Genomic DNA, 24,169 nt, shown 5'->3' on the forward strand with positions numbered 1-24,169 from the left:
CGTCATCATCATCATCATCATCATCAGGGATGCTCCGATCAATCGGCCGATATCTGGAGCCTGAACAGGTCGATTGTTGATCGTCGCACTCTCAAAGCTCAGATCAGGAAGCTGACTGCGTGAAACACACAGCGTTCAACCACCGAGTGGGAGCAGCTTCACCTGTCTGAATCTTGATCTAACAAGAAGGAACTGCGATTTGATACTTTTTAAGATAGAAGAAAAAATTTGTCTGCTGCAGTTTCTGTAGTGCAAGCGAGTGCATTGTGTGAACACAAGAGCGCGCCCCAGGCAAATTCAATCCAGGACTGTTTAGGCTGTAAAAATGTCCTGAATTACATAGTTTAGTGTAAACTCTGGACTATCTCCCTTCAGGACATTTGGATTGCGGCGAACAAGCAGTAAGGAGGAATATAAAATGGTTTTTGTGTAGTTTTTATGGACATTTCTGTGTCGGGCCCTATTAATCTAATACACTGAATTAAATTTTCTGGTGAACTATTCCTTTAAAATCTTGATTGTATTTACTTATTTCAGTATAAATGGTTTTATTTCTTCAAGTGATGCACAAGATCGTAAATACAGGACGTGGAGGGTTGTTATTATTCTCTCATCCATTCAGCGGTCGGTGTCGGTGTGGGCAGGTTTATGATCGGTATCGGCCGGAGAGTCATAAAAACCTGCTGGTCTGGATTCTCTGAGTCCATCAGAAGAAACCAGGAAACACCTGGGACAGGTGAGGATACTCGACACCGGCCGACTTCCTCAATTCCTGAAAACCTGAATCTGGACGAACCAGATCTGTCAAACGTGTTAAAATAAAATAAAATAAAATAAAAAACCCTGAGAATGAACTGAAAAAGGTTTTAGTTTGAAGACCACCAGGGTCCAGGTCTGGTCCAGGTCCAGGTCTGGTTCTGGTTCTGGTTCTGGTTCTGGTTCTGGACTCACCCGCGGTGGAGTGCAGCGTCCTCCTGCTGAACATCTGGAGGCTCCGGTCACATGTGGAGACAAACGGCGGAGCGGTCCGGACCGGTCTGAAGCTCTGCAGCCGGAAACACCGGCGGCGGTACTGCTGAGTCAGCTGACCGGGAGAGAACACACACACACACACACACACACACACGGTCAGGTACAGACAGGTCCAGACAGACGACCAGATGTGCTGCTGTCAGACACCTGAACACCTGGACTCTTTGTAGCCTGACATTAAAGGGATAATTAATGAAATAATCATGTATAATTATGTAACATTACAACACATGAAGCAAATACTCTGAACTACTTTCTCTTTTAAAAATCCCTCCGCCCAGCAGCCGTGTCTGGAATGTAGTTCCGGCTGCATTTCCCTCTAATGCTAAATAAAGCTGCTCAGAGCTCATGGGATTTCTTGGTTTCCCTCATCAAACTCATCAAATACACAATCCAACAACTCCACAACACTCTGGTGGACAAGTTGTGAGCTGCACATTCACCACGCTATGAGATAATAACACAACGTTACCACACAGAGTTGTTGTAGAGGGAAATACAGAGACTGTTTAAAGAAATACTGTCCCTGAAGGCAACACGCATCAGCGGTTTTGCATGTATTTCCCTCTAAAACAACTCTGTCTGGTAACGTTGTGTTATTATCTCATAGCGTGGTGAATGTGCAGCTCACAACTTGTCCTCCAGAGTGTTGTGGAGTTGTTGGATTGTGTATTTATTTGATGAGTTTGACTGTGTTCACTGAGCAGCTCAGCTCACGTCTCTGCCCCGCCGATCTCAAAACAACATGCACCGAATAATTAAAGGTGATGAACCTACTGCTATAGAGGGTTATGGTGATAAGAAAATCTGCCAAAATGTTGAACTATCCCTTTAAATAACGCAACTTTAACGGATAGACAGTAAGAATTAAACAACAACAACAACAACAACAACACTACAGACAAAAAAAAGAGACTTCAAGTGACGTCAGAATCTCAGCTGCTTCACTTTCTCTTCACGCTGTTCCAGGTGCGACGCTGTGACGTCACGCGGACGCAGGTGCGCGTGCATGAAGTGAACTCGGTTTGTTTTTTTTAATTTTAATTTGTTTTTTTCTTTTAGTCAATAATTTGTTTTACTCATAAGTCGACTCCTATCCGGCCCCTGGTCCGTACCTGGTCAGGGAGGTGGTCCAGCTCCCGGTTCATGGCCAGCTCCAGTCTCTCCAGACTCTCACAGCCGCTCAGCTCCTCGGGAACCACCTGCACTCGGTTGTAGCTCAGCATCAGCTCTCTGAGCCGCGTCAACATCCCTGAGACCAGAACCAGAACCAGGAGGACACATGGTGAGACCGGCTACAGGGTCGGTCTTTGACCTGTCGGAGGTAGGCTACTGACCGATCTGTTTGGGGATTTCAGAGACGCCGTTGCGGGACAGATCGAGCACCAGGAGGTTCTGGAAGCTGGAGATGAAGTGAGGGATCTTCTGCAGTCCGGTCCGGTGGAGCTGCCACTCCTGGACCTGGTTGAGCTGGACCAGACAGCCCGGCAGGACCTGCAGAGACAAACACTCACGTCAGACCAACGGTGTCATTTATGATATTAAAAAAAAACAAAATTACTGGATTAATCAAACAATAATCGATTAATTATCAACTATTTTGATAATCTAATAATCAGTTTGAGTAGTTTCTTAAGAACAAAAGTCCAAATTCTCTGATTGCAGCTTCTTCAATGTGAATATTTCTGGTTTCTTTGTTCCTTTATGACAATGAACTGAGTCTCTCTTTGGTTTGTGGACAAAACAAGACATGTGAGGACGTCGCCTGGTGGTTTGAGAAACACTGATTGATATTTTTCAACATTTTTTTAACATTTTATTGACCAAACAACTAATTGGTTAATGGTTTAAATAATCGACAGATTAATCAATAATGAAAATTATCCTTAATTGCAGCCCTACCAAAAAGTAACTGAGTTAGTAACTGAATTACTACATAATAAAAGTAACAATTGCGTTGCTTTTTTAAATATAAAATGCTGAAATATGTCAAATTACTTGAACTCATCCCAGTAACCTCCCTCCCAACTCTGGAGTTGGTTCGTTCCAGATACATGTTTTTTTTTCTACCAGTCGGTTTATGGACTGAAAAAAAAGTCAAACGTACACTTTAACAGATGTATTATTATTTTCTGATGGGACTTCTTGAGTCAAGTAACGGTGCATTTTATTGTCAGTAACAGTAACGGCGTTATAGCGGGGGAAAGGTAACTTTTTTGATTACCTGTCACTGAAAAAGTAGCATCGTTAGTTACACCGTTATTTTATGATGTGGTATTCCCTGGTCATGATTGGTCAAGCCCATATTCTAATATGGAAATGACAAAATAAAGAGGCAAATAAGCCTTGTCGTTTTATCAAAGTTAATGATTTTGCACTTTTTCATGCATACACTGACTTTTTTGCTTTAAAAAATCCCTATACAGACAGAGATCTTAACCTCCCCCCCAAATGTTTAACCTTAAGCTAGGCCCCTGCATCAGACTGAAGACTGGACCAGGACAATAATCTGATACCTTCCACTCCTCCTGCTCGATGCGGAGCACCAGCCGTCCGTCCTCGGTCTGCAGCTTCTGTCTGAGTCGAGCCAGAAGGGCCCGGTCCTCCCAGACCCCCAGGCTGAGTCTGGAGCGCCGCTCGGTGCCGCTCCTCCTCCTCTGCTGCTCCTCCTCGTCCTGCTCCTCCCTCCTCCTCTTGATCCGGGTCTCCCACAGAGCTCTGACCGAGCTGATGGAGCCGCACACCGCCACGCCCCCCACCATGGTCACCACGACGACGACGACGTCACAGCGCCGCACGGGGGGACAGGCGAGATGACCTCTGACCTCTGAGCTGCAGCCTCGCTCTCCTCCTGATCATCCTGTAGGAACAAATACAAAACATTTCATTTCTTTCATTTAATTTCTATTTTACTAAATAAATTGTTTGTTTTTTTTAATTATTCATTTAATTGAGGCCTGTATTGAGGCCGCATTTTGTAATAATGTAATTAATTTCACCTCATGATGTAATATTTTGTAAAATCTGCCACATTTTGTAATAAACTTCTTGAACGCAATATGTAATAAACTTTGCCGCATTTTGTAATAAACGTTAATGTTACATTTTGTACAAAATTATTACATTTTCTATATAAAAAAAAGTGCTACATTTGTATTTTGTAACTAATGCAAAATGTAACAACTTATAACAAAATGCGGCAAAGTTTATTACATATTGCGTTTAAGAATTTTATTACAAAATGTGGCAGATTATTACACATTTATTCCATTATAATGCAACTTTATTACATTACTACAAGGCCTAATCTATTATTTTTATTATTTAAATTCATGTGTTTTTTTTATGTATATTAAATTACTCTTTGTATATTTCTTTTATCCTTTTTAAAGTTATTAGGGAGAGATGCACATAAATTTCGTTGTGCTTCGTTGCTCGATGACAATAAAGGAAAACTGAAATTTACAATATAAGAGAAAATCATTGTTCTGGTGAAACAACGTCTGTGATTTATTTGATTTTTTCCCCATTTATCTTCACGTTGTCAGTTACACATAGAATTAAAAAAAAACTACTGTAGTACATTTAGTTTACAGTGTAGTATCTTAAAAGTATTGTTAGTTGTATTTTCATTAGTGCTGTAGTATTACAGTGCAGTAATATAACAATGTACAGTGTTATTGTTGTGTAGTATCCTATCACAGTAATGGACTGTTGTGTTACAGTGTTGTGGTACTGTAATCTAACAGTGTTGTAGAACTACAGTATAATTACAGTAGTATTATCATAGCACCACTGTGTTATTGTAGTACTGTAGTATTACAGTGTTGTATTATCAGAGTACAGCTGTACAGTGTTGTAGTAGTATCACACAGTACCACAGTGTTAGTGTTGTAGTCGGTGAACACTGGTGTCATGTTGTAGTTAGTGTTGTATTACTATAGCTCTGTAGTATTGCAGTACTGTGGTACTCCAGTATAACAGTGAGGTAGTATTATTACAGTGTAGTAGTATTGTATTGCAGTATTATTGTAGTAGTACAGTCTCAGTGTAGCAGCTCTCACCTTGTCTCAGCGCAGCGGCAACAGTCGTCGTCCATGCTGCTGAGAAATTTGACCTCAGATCAGATCAGCTGCTGGTTAATTTTAGTCAGAGTCTCCAGGTCATGTGACCGACAGATACCCCCACCTCTTACCCCCCCTCTTACCCTCTTACCCTCTTACCCTCTTACCCCCCCCTCCACTCAGAGTCACATGACTGGGCCGGTCCTGGGTCCTGGGAGAGGAGTCGGGGTCTCTCAGCCAATCAGAGCGGAGGACCTCCCACCTTCTCTCTGACCTCTGGAGTTTCTGACCGCGTGTGTCCTCCTGCACGTTGGGACGTTGTCATGGTGACGGCAGCATCTGGTCCACACACAGCAGCCCTACAGATCAAGGATGGGATGTAGGAGCTCAGTGCATCATGGGAGTTTGGTGAAAGAAGCTAAAATGAGTCGTAGCAACAAGTAATAAATATTTGACACATGAAGTAAAGACATTGGCCTTTGGTCAGCCCTAGATATTATGGTATTAAACTACATCTTTTTATTTAACTAGGCTAGTTAAATCACAGTAGCATACTGATGTGTTGAACTTACAGGCTTGTTACTAAGTATGTATTCATTATCATGATAAATAAAACTCAACCTCACACAGCTCCATGTTGTCTCTGTGTGGTGTTCAGGGACAGTCAGGACAGTCTGAGGACAGACAGCTCTGAGGTTGAAGTTTATATTAATGCACCGTGACACAGTGGCAGGTCTCTGTACGTCTTCACCACAGATCACAGATCAGCTGTTCAGCTGGAGGAGGAAAACTCAGCTGTTCTCGGTTCCACCGCGACGTGCGCCTGGCGTTTGTTTTTTCTCTCCATTTATCAAGCTCCGGTAGCGACCCAGGTAAAATACGGGAGGACACCGTGCAGCTTCTTCATTAAATCCAAACAGTCCGACACAGCGACGCAGACGCACTGCTCCTCTTTGACTCTAAAGTCTCAGCAACCGGACTTATACTGAGTCTCCAGACCAGTTGGACCAGTCCCAGCCTGGTCAGATGCGTAGAACTGATGAAGCCTCTTGGATGAAGGTGAAACGTCTTCAGACAAATAACTAAGTCCAGTTGCTTTCGATTTAACCTCCTTTGAAAAAATAAAAATAAAAAATGTTGTAGTGAAAATGATTTTTTTTTTTACACGAGTCAAAACGAGCGTCAAATCGCGTATCTCGCGTATCTCGCGTTTGGTCGCGCGTCAAAGCTCGCGCGAAAAAAAAAGCGTTCCTCGTGTTTGGTGGGAAGCCCCTTGTGGGTCTTCCCACCAAACACGATGAAATAGACGAAGACGCGATGGTCCCGTCGCCATAAAAGAATCGCGTGTATTGCGTCGCAAAAAAAAAAAGTCGCGTATACCGCGTCGCGCGCCTAATCGCGTCTCGCGCCTAATCGCGTCTTTGCGTCACGGCCTTTTACACCGCGGACGTAACGAATAAACGGTGACGGTGTGAACGGACAACATAGAACAGGACCAGACGTGGCGTTGTTTCCTCTTTTCACCGACAGCTCCACTCTCCCTTACTTACACTAACTACTGTTATTGTTGAGGCCAGAGAATTGTGGGATTTGTAGTTTTTGACCAATCGCAGGTTGAGCTCTTTCTTTTTTGTGATTTTCCCGGTTCACACATGTATTTTTTTTTAGGGGCAAATGCGAGTGAAATGCTCGCCCATGGTGGGCATAAGAACATTTAAGACCTGTCTAAAATTATTTAAGACTTGAACACAATAATTCAACAAATTTAAGACATTTTAAGGCCTAAAATTTAGATTTTCAAATTTTTGACTTTTTAAGACCCCGCGGATACCCTGTAACTATTACCCCTGGCAAAAAATGTATTTAATGAAATTTAATTTAATTTTAATGAAAAACATCTGATACAGGATATAAATCCTTTACATCAGACTCAAATAAATAACAACATACAAAAATTAAACACAAATATACCAACTACATACATAATCACTAAAATACATATAACAGAATAATCCCCAAAAATCTCAATAAAACTACAAAACAAAAACAAGAAAGAGAAAGAGAATTGTATTGTTCTGTATATAATTATATATATATACCGTATATATATATAAAGCAATTAAAAAAATGTTTTTTTCATTGAAAGAGATTACTGTTTCATTTATACTTTGTTGGATTGGTTTTTTGTTTCTTCAGTGTTTTTTAAACAGCCAGAAATGATCTCATCTGGTCTGGCTGTTTAAATAGATTTTAAAAATGCAAATATACAGTACATCAGTCAAATACATTGGGAACATTTCCCCATGTGTTTCAAATTTAAACTTCAAATCTCATTAAATTTGCTAATTGTTGGGAAAAAGTTCTTTAATTGTGAAATAATCAAAACTTTATATATTCTACATTATAAATGTTGTTTATTTGACCAGATAACATTTAATTTAAATCCCATTTTGTTCCTGAATCCACCAAACTGCTGGGATCAGAATAATCCTGATGTTCTGGATCAACGTTTTCCTGATCCGACTAAAAAGCTCTGAACGACACAAACTGATGAAGGTTTGATCCATTTTCAAGATTTGATCTGATCAATGATCCAAAATCCGATCAGTTTTTAACCCTTTGTAACAACTGGGTCCAGGACCAGAAAGTGACTTCTCCCACGTTCTCTGAGGAACCTGAACTCACCACAAACGACTCAGACTTGGTTCACTTCAACTTTATTGAGTTTTTTTTTTTTTCTTTTTTTTTCTTTTTTCTCGTTTGACCAGGGTTCAGACACTTCACAGTTTATGAGTCGGACCAGAACCAGAACCAGGACCAGGAACCAGGTCCAAGAGTCCTGATCCAGATCCACATCCCAACACAAAACCACGACAGCGTCAACAACAACAACAAACAACAAACATTTCAACACATGAAACAAAACAAAACAAAACAAAATAGACAAAATAAAGGTCAGTATCAAAAAAAAAAAAAAAAACTACGACACCATCGTTACCCAGCAGCCCAGAGGAAGACGTCGGGACCGGGACCAGGACCAGGACCAGGACCAGGACCAGGACCAGAGCCAGAACCAGAACCAGGTCAGGGACCAGCTGGTGGGGGGAGGGGAGGGGAGAGGGGAGAGAGGGGGGGGGGGGGGGGCACTTAGCAGCTACAGAACCAGGACCAGAACCAGGACCAGGACCAGAACCAGAACCAGGACCAGGACCAGGACCAGGACCAGGTCTTCCCCTCAGGAGCTGGAGGAGCAGTAACAGTCAGACGGGTCCAGAACCAGCAGCAGGTCCACCGGTTCATTTACACACAGTTCAGTCAGTCGGGACCAGATCGGACCGGGACCAGGACCAGGACCAGGACCAGAACCAGAACCAGGTGAAGTTCTGGTCCTGATGATCAGTGGAGACTTTGTGGACCTTTCACAGAGCGGTTGGTCCTGGTTCAGGACTCAGAAAACCACTTTAAACTGGACCAGATCCCAGACGGGTTCATCTGATCTGGATCGAACTGGTGGAACTGGACTCTGGTGAACCCGGGTCTCAGGTCTCAGGACCCAGTTCTGCCCCCCCCTCCCCCCCAATCAGACTCTGGTTCTGGATCTCTCTTACACACACACACACACACACACACACACTGGTTCAGTCTCACTTCCTGTGATTTTCAAATTAAAAGTTTCACCGATTAAAATTATTATTATTAGGATTAATTTTCCAAATAGAAAAAAAACAACAAAACTGGTCCGGTCCAGGATAACAGAGTCCAAACTGATCAATGAACTGATGAATTATTGATGACACACACACACACACACACACACACACACACACACACACACACACCCCCCAGCAAAGAGAATCCAGACCCAGACCACCAGCACCTGAAGAGCTGAACCCTGGTTCAACTTGGACCAAAAACTACAAAAACCTCTAAACCTCCAACCGAGAGAGAGAGAGTGAGTGAGTGAGAGAGTAAGGGGGTGGGTGGGTGAGTGAATGAGTGGTTGTCATGGAAACGACATGATTGACAGGCTGGCCCCTCCCCCGCCGCATCGCGCCGCCGCCGCAACTCGCTCAAAGGCAACAAGGAAATGAGAGAAAAGAAGAAGAAGATGATGATGATGATGAAGGCAGCAGCAGCGGCGGCGGTGGCGATGGCGGCGAAGGGGGAGAGGTGAAGGTGTGTTAGTGTTGGCGGTCCGGTTCCATCCGGTTCCATCCGGTTCCATCCGGTTCCATCCGGTTCCATCCGGTCGGGTCCGGTCACTTGAGGTCCAGCACCATGCTGGCCGGGTTCTCCAGGTATTCCCGCCACAGGTTGGAGAAGCGGCACATGGTGGCGCCGTCGATGATGCGGTGATCCGCCGACCAGCTGACCGCCATGATGTGAGCCGGGACCACCTGACCGCCGGCGCCGAACCGGGGCAGCACCTGAGAGCACACACACACACACACACACACACACACACACACACACACACACACACACACACACACACACACACATAGAGCGTTGGAATTAGCATTCGGCCCCAAGTTTTCAAAACAAATGAAGATTTTTTTTCCCGCTATATACATTATAGTTCAACATTTTGTCAAATTGGCCCATTGCCATAATCCCTATAGTCATAGCAGTAGGTTTGTTACCTTTAGTTGTCGGTGCAAGCTATTTTTAGAACGGCGGAGCAGAGCCGTGAGCTGCTCAGAGCTACGCTACGGAGGCTCATTATGGGATTTCTTGGTTTCCCTCATCAAACTCATCAAATACACAATCCAACAACTCCACAACGCTCTGGTGGACAAGTTGTGAGCTGCACATTCACCACGCTATGAGATAATAACACAACGTTACCACACAGAGTTGTTTTAGAGGGAAATGCAGAGACTGTTGGTGAAAAACTGTCCCTGAAGGCAACGCGCATCAGCGGTTTTGCATGTATTTCCCTCTAAAACAACTCTGTGTGGTAACGTTGTGTTATTATCTCATAGCGTGGTGAATGTGCAGCTCACAACTTGTCCACCAGAGCGTTGTGGAGTTGTTGGATTGTGTATTTGATGAGGGAAACCAAGAAATCCAATAATGAGCCTCCGTAGCGTAGCTCTGAGCAGCTCACGGCTCTGCTCTGGATTATGGCAATGGGCCAATTTGACAAAATGTTGAACTATCCCTTTAAACTCTAATTACCTTTCTTTCTTTTTTTATTATATACCCTGCACACACACACAGGAAGGGGGCGGGGCTTGGCTTATCTAAGTACTTTGACCTCTGTGGTGTGTTCATGGGCCGTGGGAAAGTCTGGAACTCACCTGCATTTTCCCCAGCGCTCCGATGGCGACCTCAGGAGGGAGGATGACTGGTTTGGCGTACGTCCCTCCGATCTACAACACACACACAGAGGAAACAGGTTGTGGTTAGAGCGGGTCTAGAGTCCGTCTCCGTCCTCAGAGCGGCGGCGTCTGGACTCACTGATCCGATGTTGGACAGGGTGAACGTTCCCCCCGTCAGCTCCGACGTTCCCAGCTGCCCCACGGCGCCGAGCGTCTGCAGCCGGTTCAGCTCCTGGGCGATGTCGAACACGCTGAGCAGCTGCACGTTCTTCACGTTGGGCACCAGCAGACCCTGACTCGTGTCCATCGCCAGCCCGATGTTGTGAGACGCCTGAGGGCAAAGAGACACACCAAGGTGATTAGATATAAATGATGTCAAGTAATAATCCAATTACGTATGGCTAATTTGCATACATACAACACCTGATCTAAACATTGGGTAGAGCAGATGAAAATGTCTTGTTCAATCTTGTTAACATAACAGTTAAAAAACTTAAAGCAGAAGTGAGTGATCCGGTCGTTTTGGCTAATGCTGCGTTCCAGGCAGGCTTTTGAAATCGTAAATTACAGCTTCAAGTCACAACTTACGACTTTGTAGCGTTCCAGGCAACCCACTCGTGTTTTTCCGACCTGTTTTACCGGTGAAAGTCACTCGTAACTTCCGACCGGTGAACTCGTACCAGATCGAACTGGTACGACTTCACAGGTCGGAAAAATACGAGTTTCCTTGAACGCACCATAACAGTCCTCGTCGCTACGTCACCACATTCACGGCGTTCCTTGGCTGCACACACAGCCCTGCATGCCGTTCTCTCTCCTCATTGGATAAAAACTGTAGGATACGATAAATGTTTTCTCCTGGGCTCAGAGCAGAGCAGAGTGACTGACAGACCCGTGTTTCAGACCAAACACTCTATAGAAGTGATTGCTGTCGGAAGATATAACTATTTAAGACTTATATTAACACAAATATATCACTCACTTCTGCTTTAAGGAATGGAACCAATTTAGGCCCATGAGCATTAATAGAGACTTTTACAGTCTATGATAGAGACGGAGCATGTCATACCTGCTCTACTAAGGATGTGGCTGTCTTGAAAAATTGCAGTCATCTTGAAATTTAAAGTGGTCAACTTGTCTGTTGACCAATGGAGTCAACTCATTCCAATTTTCATGCCGGTACCACCACAGCAACTTCATATATACATGTGCCGTCAAAATGGTGGAATTTATGCAAATGTATGCAAATTTGCTCATGTTAACAAAGAATTTCTAAAAACTTGTAATACATTTTTTGTTTGTCTTAATGTAAGTAATCAACTCAGTAATTTTCATGGAGATATCTAAAGGTTAAAAACTTTACCCTATTCCCGTGAAATTTTTTTTTTAATATGCGTATAAATGGGATGTTTGGGTGTTTTTCGAAACTTTCCCCTAATGGGATTCTTCGGGGTTTTTTTTCCCTCACTCAGGACATGTTGAGGATTCAAAATCAGTTGAGTTTGCTTCTGTTGCAATTTGTTTAACGTTGACCCCTTTTTTGGCCTAAAATTACTGGACTATAACCGGGTCAGACTGGTCCAGACCCAGTGATCTGATCGGATAAAACCTTGAAAACGGGTTGTTGCAAAAACTAAAACCAGATCCTGAGATCAGATTAGATCACGTGATCCAGTCTCTGTTTTAATCTGGATCAAACCCTCAGTTTGTGTTGATCAGAACTGTTTAGTCGGATCAGGAAACTTTGACCCGTCTTTGTGTGTGTGTGTGTGTGTGCACCAGCGCGCACGTGAGAGACGGGCCGCCACAGACTCGTTAATTAATAGGAAACACTGCTGGTTGGTAAGTTTCATTTTTACCGTGCACCACTGGCATGCATGCTCGCTTCTCTCTCTCTCTGTGTGTTGTGTGTGAACACAGCGAAAGAGTGCTATGCGGAGATGAATTAACGGAATGAATAACGAACGATATTGCGTTCAATCAATTTGTGTCTTGGTCTTGATTCTGTGGCGCTGCGCCACACATTGTCTACATATGGGAAACAATAGGTGTGTGTTTGAGTAACATGAACGTTTGTGTTTCATTCTATAAACTACTGATAACAATTTCTCCCAAAAATTACAACTGGTCAAAATAACAAAAAAAGATGCAGTGTTTTCAGACACTGCACAAACATCCTATTTTCAAATAAATCCACTCTGAGTGTCTCCATGCTGCTGTTCTACCTGTTGTTTACACATTTAAAACACTCATTATCTGGATTTGGAGATCTTAATAAAGTTTGTATCTGCTCTGAACAACTGGGATAAAGGTAGAGAAGGATTACGTGATCCTGGATGGCAAAACAAGGGATTTCAAAACCTTTTGAACAACTGGGTCCAGGACTTTAAAGAAACTGTTTGAATCTACAACGTAGAAAGTGATAAAAAATAAAGAAGTCCAGTCTGGACCGGGTCGTACCTTGTAGGTGATGTTTTGACAGCTCTGGTCCAATGAAGAGTTCAGGATGGGGAAGTGCAGGAGTCCCAGAGAGGCAGCCTGAGCCAATGAGAGCACAGCATCAACGTCAGCGCCAAACATCACGTGACCAATCAGCATCAAGGTCGCCCCCGCCAAGCCCCGCCCCCTCGCCCCCCTCAGACCCTCCTCTCTTCTCCTCCTACCTTGATGAAGAAGGGCATGAAGCTGAGTTTGACCCCCCGGCCCTCGGCGAGGGGCCGGAGCTCCGCCCGCAGCGCCACCAGGCGGCTCAGGTCGACCTCGTCACAGTAGCCGAAGTGAGGGATCATCAGAGCGGCCGTCATCGTCTTCACCATCGCTTTGTGGAAACCTGGTCAATAACAATCTGGTGTTAAAGGGATATTCAACTACCAATTCAGTTGGGACAGATTTTCAAACCAAGAACTTTATCTGGGCCAAACGTTTTTCAGCGTCCTGTGGTTTTAAACTAATACAAATTAATGTAGATTGAAAAACAAGTAGCTAATGTTTATTCATCGTTTTCATTTTAAAATTGGTCACTTTTGACACCGGCCCATCAAACAATGCAGAAAAACAAAGAAAAAAGCTTCAACTGAACAGAAACTGAGGTAGTGGCGATAAGAGAGGAGAGTGTGTTGTGTGTGTTGGTGTGTTTGGCAGAGCCTTGATCTAATGGTGCGTTCCAGGCAACCCGTAACTCGTGTTTTTCCGACCTGTTCCTATGGTTACCCGTTGGAACGTACAGTCAAACTCGTAACTTCCCACCTGTGAACTCGTACTAGATCGATGTACTCCCAGTTCCCAGTTGTAACTCGTAACTGGTGACTTACGGGTTCAAAAGCCTGCCTGGAACGCATCATAAATGTGTGGTAGACAGTGCTCAGAGCAGAACTGGTCTCTGATTGGCTCTGGCCTGAGGCTCAGAGGTTACCACGGCAACTTGAGGTGGTTGCCAATGACGATAGAGGCCCTCCAGGCTGAGGCAGACAGAAACGTGGAGAAAAGAGGGTGATTTTCTGCCTCTGCGCTGGTCTCACATTTGGGCTGATTCTGAGAAAACGGTAGCTACTATCAGAAGAAGAAGCAGACCGTGGTTGTCGTAAAGACTTCCTGAACACTTTGATATGACTTTGGTGTTTCTACAGTAAATATTTTAGAAACATTTGCAAGTTATAAACAGGGGTCCCCTCTGCTTCTCTCAGAAAATCTTTGTATTAGAGTCAATGGGCGGCAGGAAGAGACCTGGCCGCAATGAGAGGCTCACAGTTTAAATTCTGTAAGTCTCTCTGCTTTGATGAACACATTGTTAGAGAGAGGACAAGTTTGTCTACAACTGTGGAAAAGATTATGTGTGTAGAGTGTAAATTGTGCCCGTGAGCAGCGTGGAAAGAGAAAAATTCAGACAATTTCTGGCAACTTCTCCCACTCTGACACGAACATTCCGCCCAATACACACCCATTATAATCTCAACACTTCTCCAAATACGGTCATGGTCATTAAACAGTGACTGATCAAAAACTATAATACCTATCGAAACGTGGATTAATACACCAATAGACGAGACTTGTGTCTTGCAGAAGCCAGAGGACAGTGCCTCGATGTGTTTGCCCCGTGGCCCTAACTAAAAGCTCCCAGTTTTAGCAACAACTTGCTTCCCGTATGAATTTAAATCAGTAAAATTGTGGTCACCTAGATGCACCTCAAGGTCATAAAGAAGGAAAACAGTATTCACAGTCTACTGAAGGCTAAAGGTTCAGGTTTTTCTGCAATTCTTATACCACCATCTGGGTCTGGGTCAAACCTACGCCCTTTAAAGAACCAGAACTAACCGACTAAGTGATTGATTGATCAGCTCATGGTCAATAATCTCAGAGTCTCTAAAGTCTGCGCTGATGTAGGGGTGGGCGATATGGCGATATTAGATCGTGAAGGATTAGAGCGTGTAGACGATCTGCCAAAGTGCAGAGATCGTAGGATCGTCTGGGGCTCATTCTATAAATTGCAGTTCTATGCTGCAAAGCGCAAACAAAGGACATTTGCAAAGTTTGCTAAAAGAGATAACAACAGTTACTTTATTTGACCCTTTTGAATCAGCTATTTAGTGTTTTGATATACTTAAAATCCTGTTAAAATGACTGTGTTGAATAAAACAAAAAGTAATGTCTTCATTGATATTTTACTTTCATGTTTATTGAAAGCTACCATTCAAAACTGCAACTATTTAGATTAAAATCTGTTCAGAAAGGTTCTTTGGCCTAAATTGTCTGTTTTTCTTTTTTCAATTTAAGATCGTGATGAAATCGAAATCGTGACTTCATTTTTAAAAAATCATGATATGATATTTTTGCCATATTGCCCCCCCCTACGTTGATGTCACAGTTTCCCGTTGCTGACTGCTGAGATGACCTCTGACCTTTGAGGGGCTCGGTCACGTCCTTCCCGGTGAACACGGGTCTGGGGATGGCGGGCGGGGGCTTGATGGCGGCCGGAGCGCCGGCGGGCCGGGCGGTGGCGGCGGCAGCGGGAATCGCACCCGGACCCGGAGTGTGGATCTCCTGGAACGGAGTGGGAGGTAAGATGGCGCCGGTCTGCCGGGCCAGGAAGTTCAGGATGTCCTCCTTCAGGATGCGTCCGTCCCGTCCCGTCCCCACCACCTCGCTGAGCTTGATCTGAGGACACGCCGATAAAAACACAGTTAACCCTTTAGCTGCCGAGGCTGAATTTGTAACATCGGATAATAAATGGTTGTAAGTGTTAGGTGTCTCCTCCTCTGTGTCTCTAACCCTCCTCTCCTCCATCTGCATTTGTTTTCAACTAGGGCTGCCACGATTAGTCGACTAGTCACGACTACGTCGACTATTAAAATCGTCGACAACTAATTTAATAGTCGATGCGTCGTTGTTGAATTTTTTTTTAATTTTGTTTTTCTCTCAAAACTGCTGCCGCACCTTCCACACACGCACCCGCCGCCGCCGCAGCCGCCCACCACACACACATGCACTCACTCACTCAGTACACATAGGTGTTCTCTCTCTTTTCTCTCTCTACCTGTCTAGTCCCTCATCAAGCGGCACCGAGCTGCACCTCAGTTTCACTTGTTTTCATTTGACAGTTTCACACAGAACTCTCTGTTGAGTCTTTCCATGTTTCTCCTTCTGTGACAGTAAAAAGGGAACATTTACATTTTTTCAGACAAGACGATTGTCTTATAAACTATTCGATTTTTTTTAACAGAACAAGTATTATTTACACTGAGCAAGTTATATTTGAATGATAGGCCTACCAAAACTTTATTATTGTGAATAATTCCTTAGTTTCAGGTGTCCACCTCATTTTATTTAAATGTAGCTATGTTTAATGCCAGAGACAAATGAAGGAAAGAAAAACCTAAAAAACCTTTAAGTATTTATTTTGGTGTTGTTTAGGCCAGTGCCTTATCCTTATTTTACTCAGCTGTTTGCACTTTATGCTACAGTTAAAGCTGCATATTTCATTAAATGTTTAATGAACTATCATCTTAATTGTCTTTATTTTTAGTTAGCATATACCTTAAACACTTCAAGCTGAAAGCTAATGATGGTATATAAGAGCAGCTGCGATAATCTGTATGTTTTGCATTCAATTTACGTATGATCCGATTAGTCGACTAATCGAAAAAAATAGTCGGTGACTAGTCGACTATCAAAATAATCGTTTGTGGCAGCCCTATTTTCAACAAAGCCAGTGAGAAATCAGTGGACAGTGGTTCTCAAACTTTTTAATATCAAGGTCCCATAATCAAGCACAAATTTACGAAGGAGTATTAAGGCCAGTCAAAAAAAAAAAAAAAAAGTCAGACGAAGGAAAAACAAAAAAAAGCCAGGCAAAAAAAAAAAAGGGCCGGGTATAAAAATAAATAAATTGAGAAATTATCAAAGTATATAGTCTGTGGCCATGGCTTCCTCTACAGATGCCTTGATTAAGCTGTAGGCTACTTCAGAATCGGCTTGAGTAATGAGGATATTCTCTCTCTTTTGGCTCATAAACACGGTGTGGTCAGAAGTATAAGGACATTGAACACACAAACTTGGAGGAGGTGGCCGCAATCGTACAAAATGAAATAGCTGGAGGGGGAGGCCTATATTGTATCACAAGATACAATAAGGCTCTTCTGCTCTACATCTTTCACTTCTCTGCTCGAGCTCTGTCTGTTTTCCCTCCTTTCAAAATGAAATTGCAGACGTTACTGCTGTAACTTCTTGTTGTGCCACCGCCCGATCCTCCGTCACTCTCGTGAAGCCGGGACAAAGCCTCTTGGACACAGTTTGTTTTTCCTCTCTTGATTTCTAATCGGCTCGGTTCAGATTTTGCCGGCAGGAAAATGTGAAATCTGGTGTTTATCTCGCGTGCTCTCTTTTTTCACACTCCTTCTTGCCCTCAATCCGCATATAAATGACTGTGATATGTAAACAAGAAAAACAAACAGATGCGCGGTTTCATGAAAATGAAACACTGTAACTCCTGTGACAGTGACCACAGCTGGCCACGGTCGTCCAGGTCAGCCCCACGTGTCAATCAGAGGTTCAGCAAAACGTGTTGTTTTGTATTATTGATGACGTACGACGCGCATTGCCAGGAAAGATCTGCAGACATAGACTCACGTTGTTCTCGATGGCGAGGCGTCTGACGGCCGGCGTGGCCTGAGTCTTGTGACCTTTGATCTCCTGGTGTGTGTGCTCCTCCCGCGCCATCGCCGGCGTCTCCACCACGTCCTCCTCCTGGATCACCTCTGAAACCACACACAGCGTCCGGTCAGAACCAGAACCAGAACCAGAACACAGAAAACCGTAACCATGTTGTATACAGTAGCTTAGTAAAATAAAACTTAATGCAGACTGATACGGTTCATTGTAAAACATTTATTTATTGATGTAAATGTGGTGATTTCTGTAACTTACGTACAGACAGAGCCCAGAGGCAGCGCTGCTCTGTCCACACGGGAAGCTTCACTTTTCATTCAAACAAACTAATGCTACTGCCACAATTGTTAGATTTCATCAATGAGACCGACATTTATCTCCTAAACATAATTTAACCAGCCGGTGGTAAACCTCTAAAAACCTGCGGGTAAGTTAATTAGCGACCGTTTTCTCCCTCCCGGGATGACGACGGAGGTTGGCCGGCTGAGCAGCTCTGCAGACCGGCTGCTGTCTCTGTGATGTCCCGGTCGCTGCGGAGCTTCACTTCTCCGAAAAACATCGGAGCAAACTTCTAAACAGCCGTCATTTGGATAAACTGGCCGTATATTTGGGATCTTAACAGTTACTTTCTCGCATGAAAAAATATTAAAAGTAAATAGTACGGTAGTTTGCTGTTTCAGAAAGAGCCGTTGCTGTGTTTACTTCCGCCTGTGTGACGCGGAATGACGTCCTCCCACTTTGGTTCCACTTAAACTGGTGTGAAAGCTGGCTGGTTCGCCAGACGGCACCGAGGTTCTGAGGCCTGGACTACACGAATACGATATATTCCTAAACGCACATTTTTCTGTCCAATTGGACCTCTCAACCACACGAACACAGCGAATTCACCCACATAAACGGAGAAATCGTTTACCAGTTCTGCCTCTTTATATGGACAGAGATATTTCTGTTGTGTGGACAGAGTTTTTTTTTTTAAACGAAGACGAAAATATCTGCTTAAAAAAATATCCATATACGTGTAGTCCAGGCCTGAGACTCCAGAACCGAACCAGAGCCAGAACCAGAACCGTGCCAGTGTGAATCCGCTAAGAGAAACATAAAACTGGACTCGGTCTCACCTGAGCTGGACTCGGTCTCGATGTCGACCAGCGGTTTCCCCACCAGCGCCGTGGCGTCCACGTCGTAGTAGAGCCTCTTGATGACGCCGTCGTAGCGGCTGGTGATGGTGACGGACGCCTTGTCGCTCTGGACCTCGCAGATGCTGTCGAACTGGGACACCTTGTCCCCCTCCTTCACGTACCTGAGGGACAGGACAGACACACCGGGCTCAGCTGGACCAGGACCTGAACTGGTCTCAGGACCAGGACCTGAACTGGCCTCAGGACCAGGACCTGAACTGGTCTCAGGACCAGGACCTGAACTGGTCTCAGCTGGACCAGGACCTGAACTGGTCTGAGAGGGTCTGTGGTGAATTCACTGGTCTCAGTGTTTGTGTTTATGTTCTGTAGTTCTGGTTCTGAGTTCCTACCAGTCTTCATTTTCACAAGAATATTTATTTTCATTTTAGTCTGAGTCACTCACCAAAGACTTGATTTAGTTAAAGGTACAATATGTAAGAAATCTAAAGCAACTGGCTGTAAAATCCTCCTGATATGTCACAGAGACTCAGAAATAATGTTCATGTAACATGATGAACTCAACTCACCAACAACAATCCTACAGCCAAGATATTCGCATTAAAAAATTGTTTATGTTTTGAATTTCTATGGTTGGCATGTGTCGCCACCCAGCGCTTTCTCCCTGTCACAGCGTCTGTGGCGTTTCAGACTCCGGGTTGCCAGTTAGCTTCCACTGAGCTGCAAATACGGCTGGGAGATAAAACGAGATCGTGAAAAAAAAGATTGTGTTCTATTATCGGTTATTATGGTCATATTTGCTTGATATCACACGGTAGAAATAAGCGGCTTGTCGCTCTGCCGTTTGATACACAGCTTGCTGTTGTAAGCATATAGCCTAGTTAGTTTGAGCTGCTGCTAAAGCTAAAGCTAAAGGGAAGAATTACATGTTTTATGATCTGACGGTCAGAAAGTGGAGGAGAAACGGAGCGGCTCGTGTCGTTTATTCTGCGGTAAGACGTCTCATATGTTGGCTCATCTACGGCGTGAATAACACGCACTAAGGCTCCTGTAGACACATTGAGGATGGCTGTAATCCAGATCGTCCGGCCGCTAAGCCTCAGCTTTTTCATCACGTTTTTACTCGTCAGTTCATAATGAACAGAGATTTTGTTTTAGTTTTTGTTGTCAGTGCTTCTTAAATTTATGTTCTTGTTACCAATTAGTCACGGAATAAAGTCGTCATTTCACACAGCGCCACCAGCAAGAGTGTTTTATTAAAGAGAGAGAGAGAGAGAGAGAGAGAGAGAGAGAAAAGAGGAAGCCCGTATCCTATTCTCAGCGTGAATCCGGCCCAGACTGGCGCGTCTGTCGGGAACTGCAGTTGAGAGTTTATTATTAAGCTACTAAGTTGTTTATATTCAGTTTTTTAGGAGGTGACAGAAAAGTCAACAGGACAGTAGGCGTATTAACCCGCTGACACAACGGGTGATGCCGCATGAGGGGGCGATGGACCCCGTCAGTTATTCGATTTTCTCAGTTGCATGTAAATTGAGACAAGGACAGAAGTCCGACTTGACGCCAAAATCGAATTTTGAGCATAGCTCGATTAAGCTCTGCATGTAAACGTACTGAATGAAAAGTTTTCGTTAAAGTTTTAGTTGGTACCTACCACTCCTTCACCGTCACCTCCATGATCCCCTCTCCGATGTCCGACAGCTTGAACTGGACGATGGGTCCTCGACTCACTGCAGGAGAAACACAGTGACGTCATCATCATCATCATCATCATCATCATCAGGGATGCTCCGATCAATCGGCCGATATCTGGAGCCTGAACAGGTCGATTGTTGATCGTCGCACTCTCAAAGCTCAGATCAGGAAGCTGACTGCGTGAAACACACAGCGTTCAACCACCGAGTGGGAGCAGCTTCATCTGCCTGAATCCCAAACACTACGTAGCGGACGGCCGCTTGCTTAGTGGCAGGTAGTGTTGTCACGATACCAACATTTTGGTACCGGTATCGGTACCAACATGTTTTTCGATACTTTTCGGTACTTTTCCAAATAAAAAGAGAATACAAAAAATGTCATTATTGGCTTTATTTTAATAGAAAATCTTAGAACTATAACATATGCATCAGTAATCATTAAATCAGTAAACAGTTACTGCTGCTGCAGGATTAAATTTCCATCAATATTAATCTGAACTCTTCCTAAATTAAAACATTAGTGGTCTGTTTAAAAATGAATATCAACTTGTTTTCTTTGTATTATTTGAGGTCTGAAAACACTGCATCTTTTTTTTGTTATTTTGACCAGTTGTCATTTTTGGGAGAAATTGTTATCAGTAGTTTATAGAATGAAACACAAACGTTCATGTTACTCAAACACACACACACCTATTGTTTCCCATATGTAGACCAAATTGACTCTGAAATTGAAGCGCAGTATGGTACCGTTTTAAATGCGTCAGTACCCCGGTACCACTCTAGTACCGGTATACCGAACAACCCTAGTGGCAGGATAGTAACCACACATCGGTTTTTACATCCTGCCGAGTTTCTGAGCGACACACAAAAACAAGAGGGATCTGCAATTTGATACTTTTAAAGAAATAAGACAAATTTTGTCTGCGGCGGCTTCCGTAGCGCAAATGGATGCATCACGTGCAACGCGTGAACACAAGAGCGCGCCCCAGGCAAATTCAATCCAGGACTGTTTAGGCTGTAAAAATGTCCTGAATTACATAGTTTAGTGTAAACTCTGGACTATCTCCCTTCAGGACATTTGGATTGCGGTGAACAAGCAGTGTGGAGGAATATTAAGTGGTTTTTGTGTAGTTTTATGGACATTTCTGTGTCGGGCCCTATTAAAGCAGAAGTAAGTGATATTTTTGTGTTAATATAAGTCTTAAATAGTTATATCTTCCGACAGCAATCACTTACATAGAGTGTTTGGTCTGAAACACGGGTCTGTCAGTCACTCTGCTCTGCTCTGACCCGAGGAGAAAACATTTATCGTATCCTACAGTTTTTATCCAATGAGGAGAGAGAACGGCATGCAGGGCTGTGTGTGCAGCCAAGGGACGCCGTGAATGTGGTGACGTAGGGACGAGGACTGTTATGGTGCGTTCAAGGAAACTCGTAGACTCGTGTTTTTCCGACCTGTGAAGTCGTACCAGTTCGATCTGGTACGAGTTCACGGGTCAGAAGTTACGAGTGGCCGTTATAGTGACTTTCACAGGTAAAACAAGTCGGAGAAACACGAGTGGGTTGCCTGGAACGCTACAAAGTCGTAAGTTGTGACTTGAAGCTGTAATTTACGATTTCAAAAGCCTGCCTGGAACGCAGCATTAGCGAAAACGACCGGATCGCTTACTTCTGCTTTAAAGCAGATATCAGTGGCACGGCCGTTTCGGCTAATGCTATCAATCAATCAATCAATCAATTTGTTTATTTCGGGCATGTCAATTTAAATCATCATCAAATAATACAATACATGGCCGAAAGGGAAAAGCGGGAGAAGCAAAAGCTTATCTAGTCCCGCCCCCATTACCCACAGAATAAGAATATTTGTCATACATACATAACACATCATTGGATAACACTTGTATCCCACAAGGAAAATTTTCTCCTCGGGTTACAGCAGAGCAGAGTGACGGAGAGACTCGTGTTTAGGCTGAAATACTTCATGTAAGTGATTGCTGACGGAAAATAGGACTATTTAGGACTTATATTAACAAAAACATTCCACTGATATCTGCTTTAATGATTTTGCACTTTTCCACGCATACGCTGACTTTTTTGCTTTAAAAAATCCCTATACAGACCGATGTCTTAACCTCCCCCCCAAATGTTTAACCCTAAGCTACGCCCCTGCATCAGACTGAAGACTGGACCAGGACAATAATCTGATACCTTCCACTCCTCCTGCTCGATGCGGAGCACCAGCCGTCCGTCCTCGGTCTGCAGCTTCTGTCTGAGTCGAGCCAGAAGGGCCCGGTCCTCCCAGACCCCCAGGCTGAGTCTGGAGCGCCGCTCGGTGCCGCTCCTCCTCCTCTGCTGCTCCTCCTCGTCCTGCTCCTCCCTCCTCCTCTTGATCCGGGTCTCCCACAGAGCTCTGACCGAGCTGATGGAGCCGCACACCGCCACGCCCCCCACCATGGTCACCACGACGACGACGACGTCACAGCGCCGCACGGGGAGACAGGCGAGATGACCTCTGACCTCTGAGCTGCAGCCTCGCTCTCCTCCTGATCATCCTGTAGGAACAAATACAAAACATTTAATTTCTTTCATTTAATTTCTATTTTACTAAATAAATTGTTTGTTTTTTTTAATTATTCATTTAATTGAGGCCTGTATTGAGGCCGCATTTTGTAATAATGTAATTAATTTCACCTCATGATGTAATATTTTGTAAAATCTGCCACTTTGTAATAAAATTCTTGAACACAATATGTAATAAACTTTGCTGCATTTTGTAATAAACGTTAATGTTACATTTTGTACAAAATTATTACATTTTCTATATAAAAAAAAGTGCAACATTTGTATTTTGTAACTAATGCAAAATGTAACAACTTATAACAAAATGCGGCAAAGTTTATTACATATTGCGTTTAAGAATTTTATTACAAAATGTGGCAGATTATTACACATTTATTCCATTATAATGCAACTTTATTACATTACTACAAGGCCTAATCTATTATTTTTATTATTTAAATTCATGTGTTTTTTTATGTATATTAAATTACTCTTTGTGTATTTCTTTTATCCTTTTTAAAGTTATTAGGGAGAGATGCACATAAATTTCGTTGTGCTTCGTTGCTCGATGACAATAAAGGAAAACTGAAATTTACAATATAAGAGAAAATCATCGTTCTGGTGAAACAACGTCTGTGATTTATTTGATTTTTTCCCCATTTATCTTCACGTTGTCAGTTACTCAGAATGAAAAAAGTACATTTACTCTGAGTGTATCTTGTTAGTTGTATTTTCATTAGTGCTGTAGTATTACAGTGCAGTAATATAACAATGTACAGTGTTATTGTTGTGTAGTATCACAGTAATGGACTGTTGTGTTACAGTGTTGTGGTACTGTAGTCTAACAGTGTTGTAGAACTACAGTATAATTACAGTAGTATTATCATAGCACCACTGTGTTATTGCAGTACTGTAGTATTACAGTGTTGTATTATCAGAGTACAGCTGTACAGTGTTGTAGTAGTATCACACAGTACCACAGTGTTAGTGTTGTAGTCGGTGAACACTGGTGTCATGTTGTAGTTAGTGTTGTATTACTATAGCTCTGTAGTATTGCAGTACTGTGGTACTACAGTATAACAGTGAAGTATTATTACAGTGTAGCAGTATTGTATTGCAGTATTATTGTAGTAGTACAGTCTCAGTGTAGCAGCTCTCACCTTGTCTCAGCGCAGCGGCAACAGTCGTCGTCCATGCTGCTG

At 43.4% G+C, this 24,169-nt stretch overlaps 1 protein-coding gene across 1 annotated transcript; it reads right to left on the reverse strand.

Annotated features, from left to right (window-relative positions):
- Nucleotides 1-8,941: 8,941 nt before the first annotated feature.
- Nucleotides 8,942-24,162, reverse strand: LOC146960521 (lipoamide acyltransferase component of branched-chain alpha-keto acid dehydrogenase complex, mitochondrial-like). Its single transcript, XM_085772303.1, has 11 exons — nt 24,128-24,162; nt 22,617-22,677; nt 20,369-20,454; nt 18,700-18,881; nt 17,543-17,670; nt 15,316-15,571; nt 13,084-13,250; nt 12,881-12,958; nt 10,560-10,751; nt 10,400-10,471; nt 8,942-9,523 (listed from the first exon to the last, which is right to left on the reverse strand). Exons 1-11 carry the CDS (start codon nt 24,160-24,162, stop codon nt 9,356-9,358), a joined length of 1,425 nt encoding a protein of 474 aa, XP_085628429.1. The 3' UTR covers nt 8,942-9,355.
- Between the last annotated feature and the right edge of the window lie 7 nt (nt 24,163-24,169).

This window comes from Trachurus japonicus, unplaced genomic scaffold (assembly GCF_045865225.1).
Source record: "Trachurus japonicus isolate A0001 unplaced genomic scaffold, Traja_1.0 AP030256.1".
Classification (NCBI taxonomy): Eukaryota; Metazoa; Chordata; class Actinopteri; order Carangiformes; family Carangidae; genus Trachurus; species Trachurus japonicus.